Source organism: Corvus cornix, chromosome 6, assembly GCF_000738735.6.
Source record: "Corvus cornix cornix isolate S_Up_H32 chromosome 6, ASM73873v5, whole genome shotgun sequence".
NCBI lineage: Eukaryota > Metazoa > Chordata > Aves > Passeriformes > Corvidae > Corvus > Corvus cornix.
In genome coordinates, this window is record NC_046336.1 from 6,511,143 (window position 1) to 6,536,863 (window position 25,721).

Here is a 25,721-nt window from a genome sequence, read left to right on the forward strand (position 1 = left end):
TTCATAACATTTTAATTCCCCTGTTCAGTGCTGCTGGAGTTCAGCAGAATGGCCTGTGAGGACCAGAGTCCCCAGCCCTCTCCATTAAAGCTGTTTCATATAATGAAAAATACAGGAATTCTACTACAGCAATACAGTTCACACATTTTTGAAGGCTTACCAGATGTCATAAAGCTCTGTCTGAAATAGAGTGTGTATTACAGTGATCAGCTGATGATAGTTAATCAGACTGTTACACGTCCTCAAAGACAGTAATTAATTGCCAGATATGACTAGCATAAAATTAGATTATGATAATCACTTGGGAATTAATTTTTTGGCAATTTTTTGTTGCTTTAGCTGAAAAACTTACAGGGACACTTTGAGATGTAAATTAAAAAAAATTCTTTCTGTCCAATATTTTAAAATTATCTCTGGACATCTAATGGAAATCATAACACTTACATACTTCGTTCTGACTTTCTTAACTGTGACTTAATGCTAATCAGGATATTTTCCTGCATCAGTGTCAATGGCAACATTGTTATGAAAAATGCTCACTCAGAAGGAAATGTGTACAAATACTACAATCTACTTTTGTAATGGCATTGTGTTGTTTGCAAGTGAAATGAAGGTAGTAGTACTGGTCATAACTACTACCGCATATGTAAAATGCTTTAAATTATGCTTAAGTCTGTGAAAAATACCCGTCACATGTTTTATATGTAGTATCTTAAAGGTAACCCATTGTGTAGTCACTTGTGTAGTAAATGGCTTAAACCATTATTAAACCATTATTCCTGTTTGCCTAAGCTCAAATAGGAAGAGTAGAAATGGAAGATCCCAGTCTTGCACAGGGCTTGCTGGTGGTGCTTGGATCACCTCTGAATGATCTGGCTTGGTGAATAGTTCCTAAGTAATTAACCAGGGGTTATGACTCAGAAAACTTCAACAGCTGTGTGGTTTTTTGTTGGTTTGGGTTTTTTTTTTTAAGAATAACTGCATACTTGCTAACAAAACCTGATGCCACATGTTAGAAGAAACAAAACAAAGCCTAATGTTTCCAAGCAAAGAAAGAGCCCAGTGAATTAAAAAGGGAGGTGGGGTGGGAACAGCAGTGTTAGTCAGTGGTATTGTTTTAAAACAATACTACAAAAACTCAGATGGTTTCTTCTTTTCCTCTGTTCCTCTGAATGAAGAGCAAATTAGAGAAAGTATTCAAATTTCTAATGAGGTTGGTAGGAAAAGGTTATACTAATTTGAGCAGCTGCTTCTATCAAATGTAATCACAAGTCCTAATTGTAACTTGCCATGAGGGATGCAGGATTTGGAAAGGGCAGGAATCCTTCCTGTTAATTAATCTTACAAACCCTTCCTGTGTTTGACTGTCAACAGTGGTGCCACAGGTCATGTCCAGACTGAGCTTCTGTGTTATTTGATCCTGTTTACTTAGTGGGTCTATTAATAAAATGCTGTGACTTGCCCTGTGGTGTCATCTTTGCTTGGGGGACAGCTGGCAAGTACATGGCCATGGTGTGTCCCTGGGTCCATGTGTGCCCTCCCCACCACTGCAGACCCTGAGCTCTCTAAAAACCAGGCCCGTAATGACTGCTGTTTACAGCTTCAGGGTGAGCTGTCAGTCATCTCAGCTTTGAAAATGGTACTACGAAGCCTGAGCTCCCAGGCAGTGAATTGGAGCATCTTCTGTCTTGTCAGAAGTGACTGGATAAATGTAGATTGAGGAGAATCTTCTGCAGTTTGAGCATTTTTAAAACTAACTGGAGGAGTGAGGATAAACCTTGGGAAGTCTCTTGCCTAGAATTCACAGTAGATACAAATGTTTTTTTCACTTTTGGTTTACAGCTGTCAGAGACTGCTTTCATCAGTGAGACAGTTGTTTTCTGTCTAAGCAGCCTGAGAGATGTCCCTTTTTTCCGCATGGATATAGGCTAGGGTTTAGAGCAGAGGATTAAAACTCTTCAGCTCAATGACTGAGTCGTGTTCAGAGCTTAGACTTCTCACAGAACATCATCTTTTTGCTATAACTGGGATTGCAGACAGGTGCTATTTGTAGAGGCTTGAGACTTCCTTATGGGAGAACATACTGCTGAAGTGAGCAAAAGCTAATGTTTGCCTAGCATCAGTCACTGGGACCAATCTCTAATCCAGCTGGCTAAAGGTAGACTTCTGGGGTGGCTTGGCTTTTATTTGCTTTTCTGTGTGTGTACTTTTTGTTTTATGTTATTTGTTTGGCTTTTTCCTGCTGCTGTTTTCCTTGAATGCCTAAAAGCTGGTTGCTAAACCACACCTACTTCTCTTTCAGCTCTATGTGAACATAAGCACATTCTGTGTTTTCTGTCCCATTTGGAGCAAAGCCACAACAATTCAGGCTTTTTGGTTAGACAGGGAAATTTTGTCTTCATCCTGTCTGAATTACAGCAGGATTTTCATCTCTTAATTTGAATCAACAGGACCTGAAAACTCAGGGATCAAACAGGCATTGACTACATTGAGTTAACTAAGCTGTTTCAGTAGTTTTGGAATTTAGGATTTGGGAAGCTAGTGTTCTTGAAATGCAAAAAAGTATGCACGTGGTCAAGTTGATCTGGTTTGTGCTGATAAGAAAGAAGTTTTGGTAAGATTTGTTTTTTACCTGTGGCTATTTCAATCCAGGCAGTAAAACCATATTGTTAAGACTCTCCACGTTGTATTTGCAATTTCTGTCATATAAGCAAGAAAAAATCTACTGTCTTTTTTGAAGAAGTTACTAAGTTGTTTGCATTTATTCTTTTATTTGTTCTTGTGGAAGCCAAGAACAAATTGAAGTTTGAGAAGTGTCTTGTCTCAAGTGTATGATTCAAAATATACCTCAGAATTACTGAGAAGGTAGAAGACTGTAGTTTAAGAATCTGTGAAACTTCTTGGAAGAAAAAAAAGAGAATAGTAAAATCCTTGCCTTTTTTTATTTTTCGTTTGAGGACTTGGTTGAAGGGAAGAAAAGGGCACTGTTTGTATATTGAGAACTTGTGTGTATGAGCCTCCTACATGGTGTGGCAGAATATCCTGTAAGACAGTGGGTGGATTACTAGATCTGATTTGTAGTTTACCATAACTCGTTATAGAAACCTACCATAATTTGAATTGTTAAAGTCCCCTGAGTGTGAATACTGACACAGTTCAGTAGCATTATTCCTTGAGAAATTAGTGGAAGCTGGAGAATTGCTTTTGTAAAATGTATAACAAAATCTATAAAGAAACCAGTACTGCTACTTTTTTTTTTTTTTTGCTCAAAGTAAGGATGAGCTCCATTTTTATATCTTCAGTGTGAAAAATGATATAAGCTGTTTACAATATAATTCCTGACAAGTGTAAGTGTTAGCTGGTAAGTATTTTTAAATCTTAAGGTGATCATGTCTTTTTAGAAGTGGATTGTAATATTTTAGATTTTTTGTAGAAGTAAAACTTCATCTTAAATTACACACAGTGTAAGAATAGAGGGCTGTTTGTATCTTAAAATATCTGGTCTCAATGACTCTTTGAAATTTACACACTTTATAAGTGCCTGACTTGTGTTTCTGTGACTCAGGTGAAAAAGGCAATCTAAAAATGACTCAATTCTGTTGTGTAGTTAATTGAACCTTTTGATTACTCCCCAAACTGAAAATAAATTCAGCTGTTATTCTTTCAACAGCATTTTAGATACTAGAATCTTCAGATACGGTAGCATTTACAAAACTGAATTGGTGCTCTACTAGAATTCGAAGTAAAAATTAAGACTTGCAATGCATTTGAAGTAGTCCTATGCTGAAGATACTTGCATTTTTAGTTGATGGGTTCTTCTAAGATTAATTTTTTTTTTCTTGCTTCTTATTAATATTCAAATGTAACTTAAATTCCTAAACCTGAAAACGTTTGATCTTTATGTCAGTAGAGTAGTGCTGGGATTCATATTGTGCAAGTGTTTAATGTACTCTTAAACAGATGTTCAGTAATTTTAAACACTGTTTTAGATACCAAACGTACTGTATAAAACCAGAGAATAATTTAAAACTTTTTCCATAACTTACTCTAGAAAAATATTCTTACTTCTGAGTAAAAGCTCTACGAAATCCCACCTGCTCCTGCACTTAGAAATGAAACTGTAAGACTTTCTGGTTCTCCCAAGTAGGAGATGGAGTACTGAGAGCTTTTGAATTTTGATCCTGTTTCTGTTTAGCTCTGAACAATTTATTATTGTTTTTTTTACTGTGATTGTGTATATTCTTAACTGATGCAATGAGCAGACACAGAAGCATATGGTTATCATACCAGATAAATCAATTTTTTTTAAGTTCTCAATAGATTTCCTCATGCAACTAAAAATATTGTTAAGTAGGTACTGAGGGGACCAGTTAATTTAGGTAATAGGTTAATTAAACTAAGGTATAAAAGACTTCTGTTCTCTTTTCTGTTAAAAGTTGGTTAAAGGACTACAAAGCAATCATCACAGAATAGTGAATATAAATTAAAGGCAATGTGGGTCAGACATCTTTAAAACTTAAATCACTGAATTACAGACTTATTCCATGTAGGTGAGTTCTGCTCCCAGAACTGGCAACTGGAAGGGAGAATTCCCCCCATTCAGGGCTGAAAGCACTCAAAATGAAGAGAATAAGGTTGATTTGCTTGGGGTTTTTCTGGATACACTTTTGATCTAGACTTTGATGAGGCGGTGGTGAGAGGGAATGAGTCACTGCAGAGCAAATGAGCCACTGAAGTGACTCTGAAGTCTGGCACGAATGGAGTGTAGAAGTCCTTCAAGTGAAGGAGACACTGCCTGCAGTAGCTGGAAACATTTTTGCTGTGCTTTGTGTGTGGAAGAGCTTAGTATTGTGCTATTTTAGTGTACACATTTAATCCTATATATTAATTGAGTAACTTTATCTTAATTACTTTCAGTGTAATCATCTGACTAATTCCTTGCATGAAGCAGAATTTTTTTGCTGTTTGTATCTTGCAATGTTTGTTAACAAACACTTGCTACTCTACAGCTTCTTTTAAATATTTCTTCTGTAGGGTTGTGGTTTTTTCACTTGCTAAAATTTCACATGAAGTTTGATTGATGGGTATTCCTCTTCATATTAATGCTAGGTTTTAGCTAGCATTTTCTTAATAGTGTGCTGTCTGAATTGCACTTTTAGACAAATAAGATGAGTTTGTGGAGGGACTCTGGTAATTTAAAAACAAGTTGAAAAGGCACTATAAGCATTTAATATAAGGCACTTCTAAAGACTTTCTGCAGACAGCATCCATTGCTGGCCTGCTGCAGTCCAGCCAAACAAAAGGAGAGATATGATGGCTCTGTAAGAACATGTGCCCTGCTTTTAGAAGGTGGGGAAGCTCACAGGCTTTTCCTACTTTGGGGAAAAAGATGAGAGAACTGTGCTGCCTGTCCCTGTTGAGAGCATGGATTTCCTGTGCATGGCTTTACAACATAAGGGAACCGTCCCACCCTGTTACCAGCACTCCCCATCTGTATTAGTTCACCAAATCCCACTGGGAAAGTCTTTCCAAATAAATAGTGTTGTCTTGCACTTCAATATTCTGACAACAGTTCAGTTCCCTAATATGTAATTGAAATCTACAGGACATAGTTTAATTTTGGAAATGCACAAACTCTCTGTAAATTAAATAGATAAGTGCTATTATAAATTTGGAAGGCTTCAGAGTAGCTGACAAACATTAAAAATGCATTTAATATGGGATATTTAGCTCTTTGTATGTTGCTATGGAAATGGGTTATGTGTTCCTTTTTTGCTGAAGATTTTGCAAATTAGTTGTGGCGATAAGAATGTGAACATGAGTGCTTGTTGTAAATTAAACATGATGTTGAGACTGCCTTTTAATCCCATATTTGTAGGAAGTTTAACTAGTGCTGCACAAAGTCCTGCATGCACTGCGAAGTGTTTTGCATATTATTGCATATAACTGTATTGGTATTTTAGAATTATTTTGCCTTTAATTCACTGTTGTATAAATTTGTTAATTTTTTTTTTTTTTTTCAAAATAGAAATCAAAAATATAGTAAACATTGTCTTAATCTAGCAAGGAAAATGGCTTGCTGGGGATTATTTCATTATACTGTGCTGCAGCAAAGGCTTGCAGTGTGTGCTGTACTAACACTTTGTTCTGAAGTCACTTGAGGATGATGTTTTTGGTTTGAATGTGTAGGTGGATATGTCTGCATTCTTACTGGAATCAGTTATTTTGCTCTTCTGGTTTGTTCTTTCAGTATTTAAGATAGATTTGTCCAGGTTTGTGTTCTTGCTAAATAGGCTGCAGGATGTGTGCATATGTAAGCGAAAGGCCTTCGAAATACCAACACTTTTAAGTATGGTATTTGCAGAAATTGGAAGAGCTGAACGTAGCCTATTGAATCTTCTGTCTTCTTCTTTGTCATTTTTCCCTGCCAGAAGTCTTGTTTCAGTAAGTTACTGAAGCTCGGAATGGTGGTTGTGTGTTCAATACTCCCGTGGAAAACTATCTTTTTAATAGGTTTTAGGAACAGGCATATTGGCAGTTGCTGGTACTAATTGAAAAGTAGTTTATTAGTGCTTAAAAATCCTCAAACCTACAAGTACCTATTCACTCAAAACTTGGCATTATTTTGCAGGTTGTTTGCCTAACTCTTCTGCCTAATGAAATCTGAGCTAAGCCTGTGTTTTGAGGGAGTAAAATCATTCCTAGCAGGTACCATTGCATGTGCTTAAAGTGAGAAACATGAGGTGGGTCTGAGTGGGGAGGTGGCCAGGCCCTGAAGTGGTACTAAGTTCTGTAGAGTCAAAATAGTGGGGTCATCTTGGTGTTTTTTCCCTACCCTTGTGATGCTCACTATTACTTTAGTAATTCAAGAACTATAAAGGAAAACTATGAGTAAAATACCAGACCAGTCAGTACATGCACAGGGCATATTTTGACTTGGTTATTTGGGGTATACTCATAAACCTAAACCATGGCCAGAGTGATTTAATAGCCTTGTATTTGTCATGCATAAGACTTAAAAAAAAAAAAAGTGTTTAAAGCTGAGTATTTTTATGTGACATATTTCAAAATGGTTTTCTTCATGAAGGAGTTAATGAGGGAGAAACTTGGAACCAAATTAAAGTTGAAGTTGAGTTGGATTTTAGGAAAATAGCTGGAGTGTTGAGTTGTGTTTATTCACAAAGAGAACAAAAGAAATGTCTTTCTCATGGCTCTGTACAAGGCTGTTGCTCATACAGAAACAGAGCGTCTTGAATCAGAGAGCATGGAGCTCCCTCCCAAAGTGTGTGCTGACAGTTAAAGGACACTTAATTATTTATTTGAGTTTCTGAAACTCTTCAGTTCAGCTCCATGTGACTGTTTCCTGAACATATTGTGATCTCTGAATGTGACAAGCAGATGCCTCTGATGGTTGAGCAAACAGTACTTATGAAAGACTTCTTTCTTATGAAACGGCAGAGACATCCTGCAGGCTGTGCTGCTCCTCTTCTGCTATTCGAAGTCTCCACACAAATAATCGCTGGGAGGCTGTGTCAGTGACAGAGGATGGAAACCAAAGCACAAGGCAGTGCTAGGAAATGAGAGCAATAAATAAAGACTGAAGGAAGGAATACCCTGTAGGAGGTTTTTTTTTTTTCAAAAACTTTAGTACAGATGCTGTGATATCTTCCTTTGTGCGAGGTTGTGGCCCGTGCAGTTGGGATTGCCTGTGTGTGTCAGCCATGTGATGGGGCTGCAGCTGTGCAGCCTCTCCTCCTCCTCCCCTCCCTCTGATAGGGGCTGACGCTGGAGCACTATCACTTAAAAACCAAATTGGTATTTATAACTCAGCATTTTCTAATCCAAAAGAGAGAATTATGTGGTGAGATAGTCAGTGTTTTACACACGTTATCTTGAACATGAACTGCTTTTCCTGTGAATCACATGCTGCAGTGAGGGAAATAAAGTGTAAGGGCAAATATTTAGAATACCTGTATCTTTATTTTTATTTGAGAAAACTGGCTAAGAAGAGCAACTGAAAGTTTTTTACAAAGTGGGAGAAGACTCAATCTGTGTAACTAAAGGGAACTGTTCATTAGGGCACACCAACAGCACTGTCATAAAAAGTTGAAGTTTTAGGGTCATAGCATATTTTCATCTTTCTATGCTGTGATGTTTATTCAGATGAACTTAAAGACCTGGGAAGATATTTACTGTAATAGGACTCTTGTATTGAATCATATTTGCAATCATAAACATACTGTGTGATTTTTACCTGCTTCCCACTTTCTCAGAATTTCCTGTGCTAGTAAATGTAACTCAGTCTATTCCTGTGAAGCAATCATTGTTTATATTGTTCAGTCTGCTGCATTTAGAAAGCTTTGGTAGCTCCTACTCATTCCCTTTGACCAATGAATACGTAGGAATGGCAGTATTTCTCTTAAATAGTGTTAAAGATTAATTATCATCCTGTTACCTTTTTTATAATTTTGTGTGTTCATATTATTTGTGTAATTTGAATTAAGAGAGATTTATTCTGTATTTTTCAGATTCAAGCCATTTTTTCCATTTCAAGTATTGCCATCTGAGGAATATGAAGATCGAGACCTCTGTATACAGGATTTTCTGTTGACAGAAGGTCGACTGAAAGTCACATTAATTGAATGTACAAGGTATATTTTTGTGCACTTTTGCTCATTCTTGATTAAGCAAGGACCAGTGTTTCCTCTGTTTATAGTAATTATAGCTGTAGGCCAGTTCTGATTCACAAAGTGGCAGCTTTGGTGTTGTGATTGCACTCTAATCAAGAAATGTACTTTCCTTAAACTAAAAATGAGCAAAGGAAATTGCAGTTACTTTGAGAAACTTCTGTTTTGTGTGGGTGCAAGCCTTTGCCTTTCTGAATTTTGCCTGGTTACAAGCTAATCTGTGCCTCCTCTTATTTGTTTGATTTGCCTTTCTGCCACACCAAATTAGGAGTCTCTTTCCAGGGCAATATAAATGTTGCAATTATATTACTGTATCATGTAAGCAGAGGGAAATAATTGTTTCACTCACTTGGATAAATCCAAATCACTTTTATAAGGCATTATTTATTGTCTTTGTCTTGAACAAAATAATGGAAAGAAATAAAATCTATTTCCTTCATTCATTGAAGAGAAAATTACTCTCTTCAAAGCTGGAGAGAAGGTGTGTGGGCTCTTGGTTTGTTGGGGGGTTTTTTGTCAGGCCTCTTGGTTTATGTTAGATTTTATCCAAGTAGTGCTAAGGCTTTGATCTAGTCATGTGCAGTTCTATTCTTTATGAACTAAACTGCTTTGCAGCAAGACCTTTTTTTTTACGTGTTCTTTTCATTGCTTGCATTCCCATGTCAACTCCTCTTGGCACTTTCTTTCTGTAGCATTGTGCAACCACTTGAGCTGTATTTGCTGTACTAGTGTGGTTTATCAGCGCTGAGGATTTCTTGCTTCTAAGGGTTCTGTGGTGACAACAGTGGTTATATTTTTGTGATAGAATTCCTGCTTACCTATCTCCCTATCTTTGTGATGTTTTCTGTGGATAATCCAAGGATCCCAAAATGTCTGTCTTGAGTTCCTTGTCCACTAGGAGCATTTCCCCCTTTGCCTGTACTGAGTAAGGGAACTCTGATCTCTCTTCATAGCAGTTCTCCAATTTCAGCCCAGTGGTGCATTTCTTTTTATCATAAGAGCCAAAATGACCAATCTTGCACTGTGTGCAGTTATTCTTGGTTTGGAAAGTAATCTTTTAAATGTTGTCTTTCCTGAATCTGAAACACTGTGCAGCATCAACTCTTGAGTTTCTTTGCACTGAGAACCCAGATTGCTCAGTCTGACATCATCATCTGACCTCTCAGTATTTTCAGCTGTCACAGATGCTTATCAGATGGCTGGGAGAGGATGCAGTTGCTGATTTGTCAGGTCTGGCATAATCCAAGTGTTTTATGCAGCTTGGGCTTTCTCAACACACCCTTCTCAGCCGAGATGTCTGACTGTTGGACCCACAGTAATTCCTCAGATCTTCCAGTTGCCCCATTCTTTTTTTGAACAGAACAACTACAACTGCTGTCCATAGGGTCCCTCAGTGAGTAAGTACTCTTGCTTTGCATCTGAAGGTGTTGATGAGGTAGAAAGAGAAATAGGGAATTTTGGTAGTGAAAGAAGAAACATACAATATATATAAAAGTAACAGTGATCAAATTTCCTTTTTCCACCAGCCCTCTGTGAGTGGTGTGAAGTTGGCTGGGCCAATTCCCAGTACAGCACTTTGTGCTGACATCCAGGGCTTTTGCACTTATATCTGCCACAGAGGCCTGATTGTTTTTCATTCTTTCATTCTCATTCCAGAATGAAAGATCACTTTAATTTCTGTGTGGTTTTCAATTTTGCTCAGTGCCCCAGAAGGTTTTATATTTTCTCAGTACAGTAGATGATCTTTGACTTCTGTACAGAGTTTGGAGTAGAATTCTTCCATCTAGTCAGGTAATGGAGTTCTGCTGCTTCTCCTGTTTGAGTCTGGACATCAGTGGTGAAACTATAGTGGTAAAACATTTAGCAAACTTTTTCTATGTTATAAATGGCCTGTTTAATTAAATTATGCTCTTCACATGACCAAATACTTGCACTTTTTGCGCTAATTGCAGGCTTGACCATAGCAATTTTCTGCTGTCATGTTTCTTGCTGTTGAAAGAAAAATTAAATTTTGCACATCTTTTAAATCAATGAAAGGATGGGAATTTTGGTGTAAATGAAAGGAGTATGTTTTGCTAGTTTTTATCTGACCTGTACGAAAACCTCAAATTTCTGTCAGTGTGATGCCCTCACAGAACTTAATTGTTGCAAAAACGCTGTTATCTGTCATTTTCTTCAAACTTTGAAGAAAAAGGGAAAAACAAAGCAGCATTCTGCTAAATTTTGAGTTGTTTGTTGTTTTCTTTTTAAAGAGACACTATGAAGAAAGTAACAAAGCCTATAAACTCTGATTATATTAGGTGAGAATACGCTTCCAAAACTGTGCCATAAAGTGGGCACTTTTCAATCTGTAGGATATAGATATCTCTTTAATATATAGTTATATATAATCATGTCAGTCTTTATGTGCAGCCATCTTACAGGGTACAGCACCTTTGTTTGGATATTAATGGAGATATTGTTCAAACAAAAATTTTCTTAGTGTAGCAGTAGTTAAAATTTTCCCTCTGTCTTTCTGAAATTGCAAACTGAACTCCAAAGTCCAGCATGAAGAGCTCTTCAAAATTTTAATATGTAGTTGGGCTGTCTTGTGATGTATTTCTTCACCTTTCACCAGGTTAACAGGTGCTGTTGACCTGCTGTAAGGTGAAATCTCAATATGGCTCTTTGTTTTCCTTGTGACTTTCATGTTACAGTTCTAGCTAAAAATTGTTGTATTCCTGTTTTGACCTATCTCATGTGCTTGTTTTTCTATCTAGTATAGCTAAATAGCTTCTGTGCTGATATTTTGGAGGGACCATAAGTACCCCTGAAAAATTCCCCAGGGGTGTGTCTAAGTGGTCAAAAGCAAGCTTGAGAGCTGTCACAGTCACGAAGGTGTTTTTCTGGGTCGGCTTAATTTTACCAGTTCTAATTATTGGTGAAAGTTGTCTTCAATAGCTTTACTTAATTTTCAAAGTATGTTTACTACAAATCTCCACATCTGAAAGAAGAGGTGTTTTTTTGATTATAAATATTTAACCTAGAAATATTATTTAACAATGTCAAGATAAACAGAGAAAATGGACATGTTTTTCTGACAGCTTTTGTCTGTATCATCTGAAGAGCTGTGTAACACATCACAGTCACAAATAAGATACTTTGGATGAAAACTTAGAAACTGTTCTTGTCAAATGTATATAGAAGGTTGAGGGGGAATTATAATCTAACAGCTTTTTTGAATGGCTAAGGTTTGTTTGAAGTTTTTATTCCAAAATATTTATCTGCTTCCAGCTACTGTGAGATAAGCTGTGAACAACTTGATTGTTGTTCTATAGCCTAAAGTTTATAGTCTGGGTTTTTTTCCTTTTCTAGTACTGATATCAGTCTGAAAAGCTCTGTAGCCTTCTGGAATAGGGTATCATGCATGAAGAACCACTCTTTCATTTGTTATAAATGTTACAAAAATCACAGATAAGAGGATCCCAGTTTAGTGAAATACAAATATAAGCAGTAGTAAACGGTGACTTTAATCTACGTAAGAACTCTCTTAAACCCAAAGAGAGCTTTGCATTGTGATGTTTAGGACTAAAGTGGACGACTCTGGTGGCTGTTGTTGGTCTTCTTAAAATAAAACACAAGTCCTTTATGGAAAAAATGCCGATTGAACACTTTGTTTAAAAACAGAAAACCCAAACAAACAAACCCAAAACCAAACCAAAACAACAACAACAACAAAAAAAAAGGAAAACAAAGTAGGAAAAAAGTCAACTCAAAAAAACCCCTTAGCTAAAAATTCTGTTGTATTTTACATTTTTGGAGTTCTTCCACTAGAGGGTGGCAGTGGCTTTCCTTTGCTGTAGGGCTGTGCCTGTGCAATCTGTTGCATCTGGACTTCTATGTGTACACATTGGTACTAATAGTGTATAAATGAAGGATGGGGAGTTTAATGTGGTATCTGGGGTATATGTAATGGTATTACAGTTCTTACTATTGGCTTTTCTCTTTCAGGTTACTGATCTTTGGATCCTATGAAAGAGAAACAAATGTTCATTGCACAATGGAGCTGAGCAGTAATGTTTGGGAAGAGAAATCAAGAAGTTCTATTAAAACGGTAAAAAAAAAAAAAAGGGTGTCATCATTGCATATTGCAGTTTGTCTTGTGCTCCTGGTACATCATCTAGAAAGTGTGTCTTTAGGTAATCAAATGGGTGATATAACAGGAAAAAAAACAAACCCTAAACGTAGCAGACCAGTTAATTTTTAATCCACTGTCAAATTACCATGTATGGACAACATCACATTCAGTTATCACAACTGTGCTTGAAACTGTACCTGGTTTGAATATACTGTCAGCTGTCTAGCTGCATTAAAACAAATAGTGGAAAATAGGCATTTTATAATCCTGTTACATTTGGGTGGGGCAGTGTTTAGAAAGCAGTGAGTAAGATTCACCTGTTTTTGCCTGGCCAGTATTGTAAGGTAGTGTTTTACTAATTATTACACTTGATAACATGAGTTTAGCAGCATACAGCCTATAGACTGCCTGCCTTTTTGTGTGTGTGAGGGTGAGAATGACCTTCTTTTTGTATCTTCAGAGAAGAGGTGTGATGTATGAAAGAGCCTTTCAGTTTTACATTAGAGGGATATTGTGTTAGTAATCAAATTGAATTGGGCTTGTGCTGAGCAGTAAGTAGCATGCTTGTTGAAGAAAAACCCCTGAAGCTTTAAAAAGACTTCAGGTTAACAGTTGGTTTCATGTAAAGAAATCACTGGAACAGAAATCCCTGTCCTGCATTTTACCCTCTGCTGAGTGCAACTAGCTTAAGCATGTGCCTTTGTTATATCTGACTGGAGTTGTGTTTGGAGACCAGCATCATTTTCCACTGGAGTAGCAAGAATCCAGAATTTCAACGTCTCATTCAGTTTTCCACCATTAAATTCCACTTTGCATTGGTTCTAAAATCCTTCTAACAAATGCTGTGATACTTGTTTCCAGCTTACTGTATATTATGTTTTGCCAAAAAGGGCATATGGCTGAGTAACATCTGTGTATGAAAACATGCATGGATCTGCAGGGTTGGTGCTCTGGCAATGAAGGTGGCAGTGCATTGATTTACCAGTACACTCCTCTGCACGGATAAGGCTGTGATTATTTTTAGGTGTTGAGTAGCACACATTCTTTTACACTCTAACAACACAAGAGGAAAGGAAAAACACTCTGTAGACACTGTGGCACCAATGTGTTTGTGACAGCAGATGGCAGTAAGAGTAAATGAGTGAGGGATGGCTGCTTTTTAAAACTGTGGAAAAGTACTCAGGGAGAGACTCTCAAAAACTCATCTTCTGTGTCATCATCTAAAATGAAATGGCAGGTTTTTAAATGAAATGGCAGTTTTTAAAAATGTCTTCAAGTATTTGGAAATCTGGCCTGCAGTGTACAGGAGGGTTTTCTGTGCAGTCCTTCATTAAGCGTGTTCAAACACTGCCAGAGAGCAGAGTCTCCTTGGTTTGAGTTGCTGCATCTCGAGCTCAGCTGGCACTGGAGAATTCACTGTGCTCAACCACCATGAACTTGAGCCACTGGAATGGTGGCCTGGTTTAAAGATCGTGCTTTTGAAGGTCTTGATATGGTACAATACAGAAAATTAAAATTAGCAGTTTGCAGAACTACTTGTTGCTTCTTGATTTATATTCAACAGCTGTAGTGTAATCATGGAAATCTCTTTTCCTTAGGAAATCAGGTTACCTTTTCAAGCTAAGTTACGAAGTGTTAGGACATCTCACCGAGTGGTAAGAGTATTGCCAAAGATCCTCAACAAAGTAGGAAGTGTTGCTGACATATTTAGCACTGGAACTTTGTTTTTTTAAGAAATATTAACTGTGTGAGTAGTTAAATAGCAAGTTATAATGGAAAATATGTGATATTTGTCCAAACAAAAAGTTTACTTCTATCCTTCTGATTATTAGTCCTAATGCAATATTAACCATGAGGCAGCAAATACTTTATCTTTCTAATATTAAATCCTTATTTTAATGCTCACATGTGCAATATTTACTCGAGATGAAGTTAGAATGAGTAACAACTTCAGAAACTGTGAAGAAGAAATGGCAGACAAACTTGAAGTGAAAAGTTGAAAGATATATTGTGGTTTAAAAGGATCTAATTTATACAAGCTTCACAAAGGCATGACAATACATCCTCTGATTCAGACTATGTTCTACAATGTTCCTGAGGAAAATTCTCATAACTTTCTATACTTCCTGACATTTTCATTCTTTTTATTGTGCTGGTAGTGGTGATAAAAGATTAGACAGATTTAATACTTTGTAATGAATTTTGGCAAGACTTTAATCTGATCCCAGAATTTATGGAACATTAGTAGATGTCACAATTGATTTTGAAAAAAGCTGCTGTGTTACTGAATATTTCTGGAGCATTATTGAAGTGTCTATTACAATACAAAGGTGTCTCAGACTTATGTTTCTCAGGTCTGAAACACCAATAAGACTTCAGAGAGTGATTTGGCACATTCCCGTGTGAAACATTCTTAAATATCTTAATTAGTAGTACATGCTGGTGGAATTAACGTTAATCAGTGCATTGCTATGTAAAAATTATGTATGGCTAGGATGCAGTAATTAGCATTAGCAGCACTGGATTACTACGCAGGTGTTCCATGCTTAAATAATTAGATATGTCTCAATAGTGAGATACATGCTTGTAGATATGAAGTGGAGGCTGTATCATAAATGTGGATGGTTATGTCCATTGAACTGCCAGTCAGCAATACCAGATCTATTTCTACAAACAAAAAGAATTGTTCTATTTTCCCTTGGAACACATCTGTTCAGAGTGACCCCTGGGCCCACTTACCCTTGATGAGACTCTTGCTGTGACTTTACCTGTGCCAGCACTTCCTGTATAGTGTTGTGAAAGAACAGCATGATTTTTCAGCAGAAATCAAAGTTTCTCTGTGCATAAGAGGGGAGAATATAGTCTGCCTTCTTTAGAACTGGCAGAAGAATGGACATAGAGATGAACTCGAGGTATGAGTAGTAGAGACCTGAGGTACCTGTGTAAGCACCCTGTGCATTGACTGCTGTGTCTTGACTGCTCTGTGGATGCTGGTGCTTTTCTCTGGATCCACCTCTGTAGAGAAGAGTGGCTCAAAAGTATTGTTGTACTGAAGTGAGAATCTTGTTTCTTACGAACTGCTCTGCTCATCTTTGTAGTCATGGTTTTTATCTACATCCTGATTTTTATGATAAAGATTAAGTAGTTTTCTAGAAATTGCAGAAACTATTGCAAAGAGATTGGTATCGTCTGATACTCTTATACCCAGAAAACATATATAAACTGTAATTGGTTTGTACTTTTTATTGGTTGTAAGAATCTAAAGTAGTGAGGGGAGGTTCTCAACTGCACACCAAAAATGTATCTGTTCCAAGTTTTCTCTTAGTATTTTTTATAGAAATTCAGGAGCACAAGAGAACCATTATTGATCATGAAATAATCAAGTTAGATAACCCAAAAAAAAGAAGGAACACTTTTAAACTCTGGCGTCAACTCGTTGTCTGAGGTGGTACTGTAAGAATAGCCATGGGTTTGTATTTCTCCACAGTTTCCTATTTCTACAGGCAGTAAGTGTTGAGGCTTTTTTGTTGTTGGTTGGGTTTTTCATTACAATTTTTGTGGAAATCCCTTCTGTAAATATTAACTTTAGCGATGCTGAAACTGCATTTCATATTCTGCAAAGTAAAAATTTCCATCTAAAATGCCACATCTGGTAGCCCATAGGATTCACTCTTGCAGCAGTTGTCTCAGGAGCACACAGATATCTTCTGAAGTAAACTAATAATAGAAAGAATTAAAGAATTAAAATAAACATCCCAGTGCTTTTTTATGAATACTGCTTGATGTTTTCTCCAGTTCATTCTGAACATTGTGGTTGGCACTGGAGTAACTCAAGGAGATGACCTTTAACACCATCTTTCAATCTTGCACTTTGAATTTGTTCATATGTATACCTAGAGATATATAGGCTATGATCTCCAGGCTGGTTGGTACCTGTTTATCAAAAAGAAGAGCAATATTTCTCAGCTTTTCATAAAACTAAATTTCCTTTATCAGGGATTAAGGGAAACTTAATGGTATTCCAGTACCATAACATATGAATCTAAAATGAAAAATAATGTAAATCAAATCCAGCCCTTCTGAAATGAGTTGCCTGAAGTTACTAAACTATAATGTCAAAATTTAAAGCAACTGTGAAATGTTAATTTGTAAATACATGGAGTTAAATGCCTCACAGTTGGCATTTCAGTGTGCTTATTTTACAGCCTGCCATTTCAGCATTTAATCCTATCAAAAGAAAGGAGGAGGATTAAAGCAAGAAAGGCTTTTTGAAAATGTCACTTTTTATGAAAATTCATGATCTTGTAAAACTTGGTAATATTTGTAAATACAATGGGGAATAGTTCTGAGATTTGTGCCTTACATAATATTCTGTAATCTGTCTTTCAAATAAACTTGAAGGCCATCAGGATTTTTTCAGTCTCATCCTAAACATTTAAGCTTTTTGACTTGGGGCTTCAAAAAGCTTTACTGTGATTTAATAAACAACCTCCTGTGAAAATGCACTGTAGTTCTTTATTGCTTAGGGATTGTTGAATATGAACATTAAAAACCCACACCAAAACCCCACTGACAGAGGGGTTTATTTCAGTGTATATTGAGATAGTTCTTTAGAACTCAATGTCATCATTCTAGTCACGGTCTGACCTGGTACTTCTTACCTGCTCATCAGAAGCTGTTCTGTGCTGCACCCCTGGGCATGAAGACCCTCGCTGGGCAGGCAGTAAGTGGAACTTGCCACACTGCAGCATTTGGCAGCAGGCAGTACTAGATATATCTATCATGTGCATCCAAATCTGGAGCTTCCCTTCCCTGCACCTTTTTCTCCCTATGTCCAAATTTGACATTGTGATCTTTCCCTGGAGTACTGCAGAAACTGACTGCTTGCAACCAATCTGACTTGCTGAGTCTCAAATTTAAAATAGTAGATGAAAAGATTCATGGATGAAATCCATTAATTGAGTGAGAAGAAGCTGGGCTGAATAGTGCTTAGTGCTCTCTGTGTTCTTGAACTTCCAGACCCCCAACTTTGAGAGCTGCCAACAAGGCTAATTCATGGTACTTGGGTTTAGGAAGAGTTCTGCAACCAGATACTTGTCTTGTATAGTGAAATAAGTTTGATTTGAAGCCACTTAATTCCAGTTGAAATCTCCATTAGATTTTGTAGCCAAGTGGTTTTGCAGATGCCATTGGTGATACTGTCTATCCAGCTGGGGTCTTCCAAGCTGATATTTTGCAGGGTGTTGAACTCCCTGAAAACATGGCAGTGACCTCCTGACTCTTCACAAAGTTGTGAAAGAGGCTCCAGCCTTTTAATTGGTTGTGTTGGGTGAATACCCCATAGTAAGACTTCCCTGTATGACTGTTCCAGGACAAAAGTTACATGAAACTTCAGGCTTGCTCAGGATTAGTTTTGTTTCTTTAGTACTTTTTACAGAGCTGATATGAAAAGAATACTCATTTCTGCTGTGGTTTTATGCATGTAATAGCCAACCTGTAGTACAGGTTCTATGAGTTACCTTTCAGGTGACTATTTTATGTATCATCCTGGTAGTACCCAGTTCAAGTGGCAGTTGTAAGCTTTTCTTGTCATACTTTTTAATGTACAGTTTCATGTTTAAATATATATAACTAATAAGAAAACAGTAAATTATACCTTTTCCTTAGAAATGCTTGTAAAAGTAAACACTGTTTCAGAGTGTCACTAGATGTGGTACTGGTGACTCTTTTTTTCCTAGTCTTGTCACCTGTTCTGCAACCTGTCCAAATACTGAATGCAGTAAAGAGTTTTAAGTAGGTTTTACAGCAGCTGTCTTTCTCATTTGCAGAGAAATTGATTTACAGTGATAGCTGATCTTGCTAAATAAATAGATGGCTGATGCCCGACAGCTAACTTAGTTTGTATAAACAGTATGGCTTATTGTAAGAGAGATAACAGTGTTTTATTGACCAGGGCACACAGAGTGGTTTCTGGGTAATTCAGTATTTCTGGAATGACTTTTTAAATTATTTTGTTACATCCTATTGCAAAGTTGCATGGCCAGATAAGCTGGCAGCTTCATTTGGAGGCTGCCTCACATGGCTGGAGTGGAAGGGGAGGGACTAACTTAAACACAGATATCTACAGCCACCTTTGGAGAAATAAGCTGGTTCTATTCTTATTGGTTTGTAGTTTGTTTTCTTCTTCAGCCATCCAGTTTACTTTTAAAATACATTTTCTCTGATAACCTTGTAATAGCTAACCTCTGCTTAACACAGGCTTTTTCTTTTCAGATTGAGAGACTGGGATCTGCTCTTACTAAGGAGGTAGTAACTGGATTGAAGCTAATTTACTCATCTGTATGGATGTTGTAATGATGTTGCAATGTTTCCCTACCAAATCAGGACCTCATCAAGTTGGGCATGCTTTCCTTCTGTTGGTGAACAGTTATGTCTCCCAAAATAATGAAGAAAGGGAGTCTGTGCTTGAATGTGTAATTACTGACCAGAAATGCTTTCCAGAGAGAAAGCCTGGGAGTGGGTAAAAAATTGTGGAAAAGAGGCCTGTGGCTGTGAGTAAAAATACTTGTTAAGAAATAGCAAGGTACTGGCACTTGGTGCTCATAGGCTGTCCTAAAACCAGTCATCTTCCAAAATCTGTGTGAGATGTGTGCAGGTTTGACACATGACAGAGTTGCAGAGTTGTTCTTTTCTGACTGCGAGTTGCTCAGTGGGAACTTGTCTGAGTGTTTCTGCCACAAGCAGTTCATCATCTGGAAGTTCATCTTGCAGCTAAGGAGGAGAAAATTACACTGGAGTTTCTGCAGATTGTCAAAGGATAGGCAAGTGCTTGTAGTTGTCACAGAACAGCTGATGTTTAACTTCTGCCCTTCAGGAATCTGATACTGTCCTTGCTTCCAAGTATAAACATCTCACCTGTTGATAGACTTTGGAGGGCATTAGTAACTACTGAGATGACTGTACAAGAAATCTCAGCTGCTTGGTTCTGATTCCTATTTTTATGTTTACACTGGCTAAGTTAACAATTACATTAGCTTAAACAAGAGCATCATCAGGTTTGATACCAGGAAGAAATTTGGAATGGCGATTTTAAAAAATATGCTTAATTAATAACTATAAAATAATTATTAATATGAATTATTTCACTAATAAACTTACCAGTCTTTAACATAGGTATCTGATGCCCTTCAATGGGATAGAAATGAATTTTCTTACACCACAAATAGTTGATGTCTAGTCATTTTAAGTTTTGTGGTTGAAGTGTCAAAGTACAAGCATAAAATGTACTGAGTGACAGCAAAGCCTTTAATTTTGTGGGAGGAATTCCTTATTCTGAGTACACTAATGTATTGTAACTATTTTTATGAAGTCAAATGATTTAAGCAGTTCAGATTCTTGGACTCAAGGTAATGCAGTGTTGTTACATGTCACATCTTGCCTTCCTAGAATGTAATTATTTAACTGAACATTATCTTAAATCAACTATTTATCTTTTCTTTCTTTCTCCCTCTTCAATCACAAGCTAAACCAGAAATTAGGTGCTTGTCTCAGTGTTACAAATCTTTTCTAGTTCTGGTGGAGCTCAACACGTGGAGGCTGCACAGAGTGATTAAGAACAATGCTTGGTGTATTTACGTTGTTACAATTTCCGCTGGTTACTGCATACCAGTTACTGTGGCTGTTCTATGTCTGTAGAGTAGCAGGAGTGAAATCTCACTTCGTAGGCAAAAGTGAATATTAAGATAATTATCAGTGCAAGATAAGTGATTCTTAATGATGACCAAGTATCTTAAAAATAGTTTCCATAATTTAAAAAAAAGTATAAGCAGAAATGTTATGAGGCAAGTGCAGTGCATGTTCTCCCAGAGCTCTGTGACGATGGCAGAGAGCACTAAGAGAATAATGTGAGTGGGCAGCGCAGCAATTGCCCTGGAAAAGCCTTGGGGATCAAACCTGGAACTGCCGATTCCCGTCACACAAATGAAATGACTAAAAGGTCACCTGGTGTATTAAGGTTAGAGGGAGCAGAGTGATGCTCTGCAAAGGCCACCTGCAGATCAGAAGTGATCAGGAGTAAATCATCATCAGAAAATGGAGCATTTCCCTTAATGCAATCTGGTAACAGGCTGCCTCTGTCAGAGTTTGGGTGAGATAAATAGAATTTATGAACTATGAATGTCTTCACAGACACTTTAACCAAAAGTCAGTATATTCAGATCTATACTTAGGTCATCCCTTTCCATTTTTAGATGGAACAAATATCATGTCTGTGCACCCTCAGATCCATTTGATGTTAATCGAAGCTATAGATTTTCCCAGGCTGAAGGAAAGAAAAAAACCTAAGTCCTTAGAAACCTGAGGCAGATATGCAGAAGTATTTTTGTGTGTTTTGTTTGTTGGAGTTCTTTTAATTATAGAAGCCATCTAGAAGCATATATATTATAAATATGCATATGCACTTCTTGTGTAAAAGTAACTTCATGCACTTAGTAAATGTATATATAGATAAAATGAGAAACATCAGTTTTTCTACTTCAGTTAAATATAGATGGAAGTCTGATGCATAACAAGTTGAGCATGTGTTAAAAAATGTAGGTACTTGCAAATACAATAAATGATCCTTGAGAAATTGGAATTGACTTACCTGAAGTTCATCAGCACTTATAGCTCCAGTGATCTATAACAGAGTCAAGAAATAACAAAGTTGATATTTAGAGAGCAATTGCAGAAATCTGTTTCTAGGTTCCACAGCAGTTAAATCACACATCTGTGGGAATATATCAGGAATAGTCTGCACAGCAGCTTGTAAACTAAAAACAATCACTTTATATAACTATGTGAGCTACATGTGAAGGGAGCATAGGATAGTATGGAATCTTTAAAGTGCCTGATTAATGTATGTTATCTACAGGTTTGAGAAACTCCCAGGAAATATGTGGTTGTACTATCACAAACATTGAGCAGCTGGCTTCAGCAGAAAAATTGGCTTGATTTCAAGCATTTCTGTATAAATATAGATATATAATCCAAGCATTTCTTTATAAATATATATATATATAATCCAAAACAAGATTAAAGTGGTATCTGGACAAGGTATCTGTTTGGTTACTAGACTAGAGTCAGTAATTTAGAACAGAAGGGAAGTAATCTGGTCCCAGCTCCAGCAAGGTCAGGGCTAAGCTGGCTCAGACCTTCTTCCTGAGCACAGTCAGGCAGTGCTTGTTGATAAAAAAGTCTTTTTTCTTCTAATTGTATTTCCACTTTTGCGAAATAGTCCATGACAGACTATACTGTTACACAGGGACAGGAGGGCAGCAGAGCTATCTGAACTGATTGTGACTAGTTAAAGAAAAATAATTCACAAAAAGACTAATTTAGTCTTCAGACTAGCCTAAGAATGTATCTGTAGGCTTGGCTTCAGATGGAATAAACTTTCTTTGTGTAGCAGGCAGTCCAGCCTAGAGGCAGTTTTAGCCTAAAAACTCTTAATTAAATTGCATCAAGATGACACCTGAGGTACAGACCTGTTGGAGAGAGAAAGTAATATTAAACTTCTTCACTTTGGCTACAATGGGTGTATAGCCAAGACATGAAAACATCTATGATGGATTTTTATTCCTTGTAAAACAATATTTGAGAAAAGAATTCATTTTTTTAAACAAGTTTTTTGCCTAGCTTGATAAATGTTTGTATTTCCACTAGAGTTCCTAAAGCTTTAGCTTTGGAAGAGAATCTGAAATAGCAAATATTCTGAAAATGTTTGTAATAACTAGGAGCAAACTTTTGGCTGCAGTTGGGAGCAGAGGCATTCAGATTCTTGCCAACTGCTGTGTAGAAGTATATGAGGAACCAAAAGTCTTGGTTGCATATGACTGAGGTAACCAAGAGTTGTAATTAATTGCCGAGCTTTAAAAATAGCTGCTAGGAGGAACAGATTTTATGACAGGTCATTAAAGCAACATTCCCTCATATCTAATAATTGTAATGAAAATAAATGAGATTTATCAGAAAATTAAGAACCTGATTCTTGCTAGGAAGAAAAAATTTACTTCCACAGAGATTTGTTTTATTTCTTTTAACAGATGGGAGTAGTAACCCATAAAGGCGCTGGAAATGTGTCCTGGACACAATACACACTTTTCTGCATGTTCAGGAATAATTTAGCGGAGCAAAAGGCTCTTTTTTGATTTTGCCAAATCCTCAACCTGGTATATAACTCCTCAAATGCTGAGGTATGTATTTTAAATCTATGACAGAAGAGACTCAAGGAATGCTGCTGTGGCAGCAGGAAGAACAGTGTAGGGAAGGATGCTGTTTGGGTCTTAAGAGATTTTATCCTGGCCCTCCTTTTCAGCAAGGCAGTGGTAGAACAGGAAAGGTGCAAGCAAGTTCCTTTCTCTTTCTTCTCTTCTGTCTATATCAGAAATAACTCTTTGACATCGCAACTTGGCACTCTTATTTTTTATTTTTTCATTTTATTGGGGAGTAACTTTACCAACCAGCTTCTGAAAGAAATTCTTCTTCCTTTGGAAAGCTAGATTCTTTTTTTCTTGCTATGTGCTTTCCTGATGACTGGTGTCTAGCAGTTCTACAGATTACTAGGTAAGATTCAGGTGTTATGTATTGACAAATGCAAAGTTCAGGAGTATAAATTTCTGCTGTCAATAGAATGGATTGAATTTTTTTGTAGGTGGAATTTCTCTTGAGGCATCAGCATAAACCCAGAATAGGAGAGCAGTGGTTAATTTGTCATTACAGAAAAGCCAAAACTTCGCAAGTAGATCATGAACTTGAAGTGTCCAGACATCTTTTTATGTATCTATAGGTATCATGCATTTCTGCATAGCATTTATTAAGGAAAGAATAGCAGTTGAGAATGCTGAATGAGCAGGCAGCCAGTAACTATCAGTTGGTCAGAAATACTTCAAAGCAATGCCTTCTGTAAGAGAGAGAGTGGCTGATATGCAAAATGTGCGTGGGTGGTGCACTATAGATGCAGACGAGCTTTTATTGAGTTTCTATCACTTCACCTCTTCCCCAACATACCTTTAGTTCCATTTTTCAAGTATTGCTGCCATTTATCTTGAATATTGTGTAATGTGACTGTTGGCTAGGGGTCTTATCTAGTGTAAAGATTTATTTTTAATTGGTTATTGTCAGGAGTGCAATTTTTTATTTAAAAATTTCAGAAAATCATATTTAGCCACACTACATTGAGGTAGTTGTGTCAACTGAGTGAGTGTCACTGAAATCTGGAGGCATAATTTTGATATCCATTTCGAAGTGTCTCATTGCTCAGTGGAAGAGTCTCGTCTGTGTATTAATTTAGCTATGTCTCCTTTTTTTATTCCTCTGAGTGTCTGTATACCTGTATAATGCCTTTTATTTTTTTTAATGAAAACACAGTTATTTGTAAAATAGACTTTCAACTTCTATTGGGAAAGATGTGTTTACCCAGGCAGAGACTTTAGCCAAGAAGGTGGCCTAGCTTGGCTCTAGTCCTTGTTACTCTCCTTGGCCCTGTGTCCTCAGAGCTTTGCTATTTGTATGGGGTTTTTTAAGTTGTATTTATTTCACAGGCATTGTATAGTGTTGACTGATTCTTTGTTCAATTTTCAATTAAATGAGTGAGTTGTGAAATCTTTGGAGAAGGTAATTGGCCACAGTCCCAAGCAAGTTGGATTTCTGCTGAAGGAGGAGAGAAGGGGGAAATGGAAATAGAAGGATGTTGGGTTATGAAATCTGGTGGGAGAAGGGCCTGTAAAGGGCGTGGTACTTTACTCTCTGTGTAATAAAACCATAGCTCTCTCAATAATTATTAGCAACTTACTAATTGATGTTAGCATTATATTCAGATCATGATCCTTGCATGCCATTTTTAACCTGGGACTGCTTTCTACGCAAAATACTGTTTCAACTCAGAAACGTGTCCTTGTATGAAAATGGCAAAAAATAATGATGATTCTGCTGAAAGTATCTAGATTACAGTTAATTTTGATGTTTGTCTGCCTTAATAGTGTAGACTTACCTGAGGTTTAATTACTTTGTAATGCTCTTGATCAAATGGTATGAAAGTACGTTAGTCATTGTCTGGTTTTGTGGACTTCAGGAGTTCATGAAGAAGGGCACGCTGTGCATGGTGAACACACATGTTTATTCATTATGATTTTCTTTGAGCATTGCAGACTAGCAGACTCCTAAAGTAAGCATTGATAGTTTTGGTTTTTTAGCTCCAAAATTGTCTTTCTTTTTTTCTTTTTCATGCAAAAAAGGCAATTCTTTTCTTAATATAGTGTAATATATGCATGGAGGTCTCTACCAAATGTAACATTGCAAACAAATAATTGAAAAGCTGAGTTTAATCCATTGGTTTCTTGGTAGTTGATGTAAATTAATTACATTTTATTAATCAGAGGTCATGGGAATGGGAAAATTACAAGTCTTTTGCCATCGTAGTGCAGCCATGGGTTTACAAACTGCAGTTTTCCAGTCCAGGTCTGACTTTTTTTTTTTTTTTTAGTTCCATCTCCAGTCTCCTTTCCCTTCCCATCTCTATATATACAGTCGTTTTACCCCTTTATTTTTTTTCCTCTAAACTCTGACTGAATGTAATTTTTCTGGTAGGTTTTTTTAGTGTGTTGCAGAGGTTATAAAAAATATTGAACTCTAGTGGGAGGAAAGTGGCTGTATAACATTGGGAGCAAGCTGATGATTAAATTTGTAATTTTGTATCCTGAAGCTTTGCTATTAAAAATTTCGTTGGGTTTACTCTCTTTTTTACTGTGAGATATTTTGTCATTCATCACACTGCACATTTGTGTTTTCTATAGAGTCCTAATGTCTTAAGCTTGTAGGTTTTCAAATGAAGTATTTTTAAGAGCATCACTCTAAAAGAAAAACCTCAGACTTTTGAATAC

At 36.9% G+C, this 25,721-nt stretch overlaps 1 protein-coding gene across 1 annotated transcript in view; it reads left to right on the forward strand.

Annotated features, from left to right (window-relative positions):
* PDZD8 (PDZ domain containing 8) overlaps window positions 1-25,721 on the forward strand; it is a 53,373-nt gene that overhangs the window by 9,173 nt on the left and 18,479 nt on the right. The window contains exons 2-3 of the mRNA XM_010412920.2: window positions 8,529-8,651; window positions 12,678-12,780. Of these exons, the coding sequence (XP_010411222.2) occupies window positions 8,529-8,651; window positions 12,678-12,780 (226 nt within the window). The remainder of the gene's footprint in view (window positions 1-8,528; window positions 8,652-12,677; window positions 12,781-25,721) is intronic.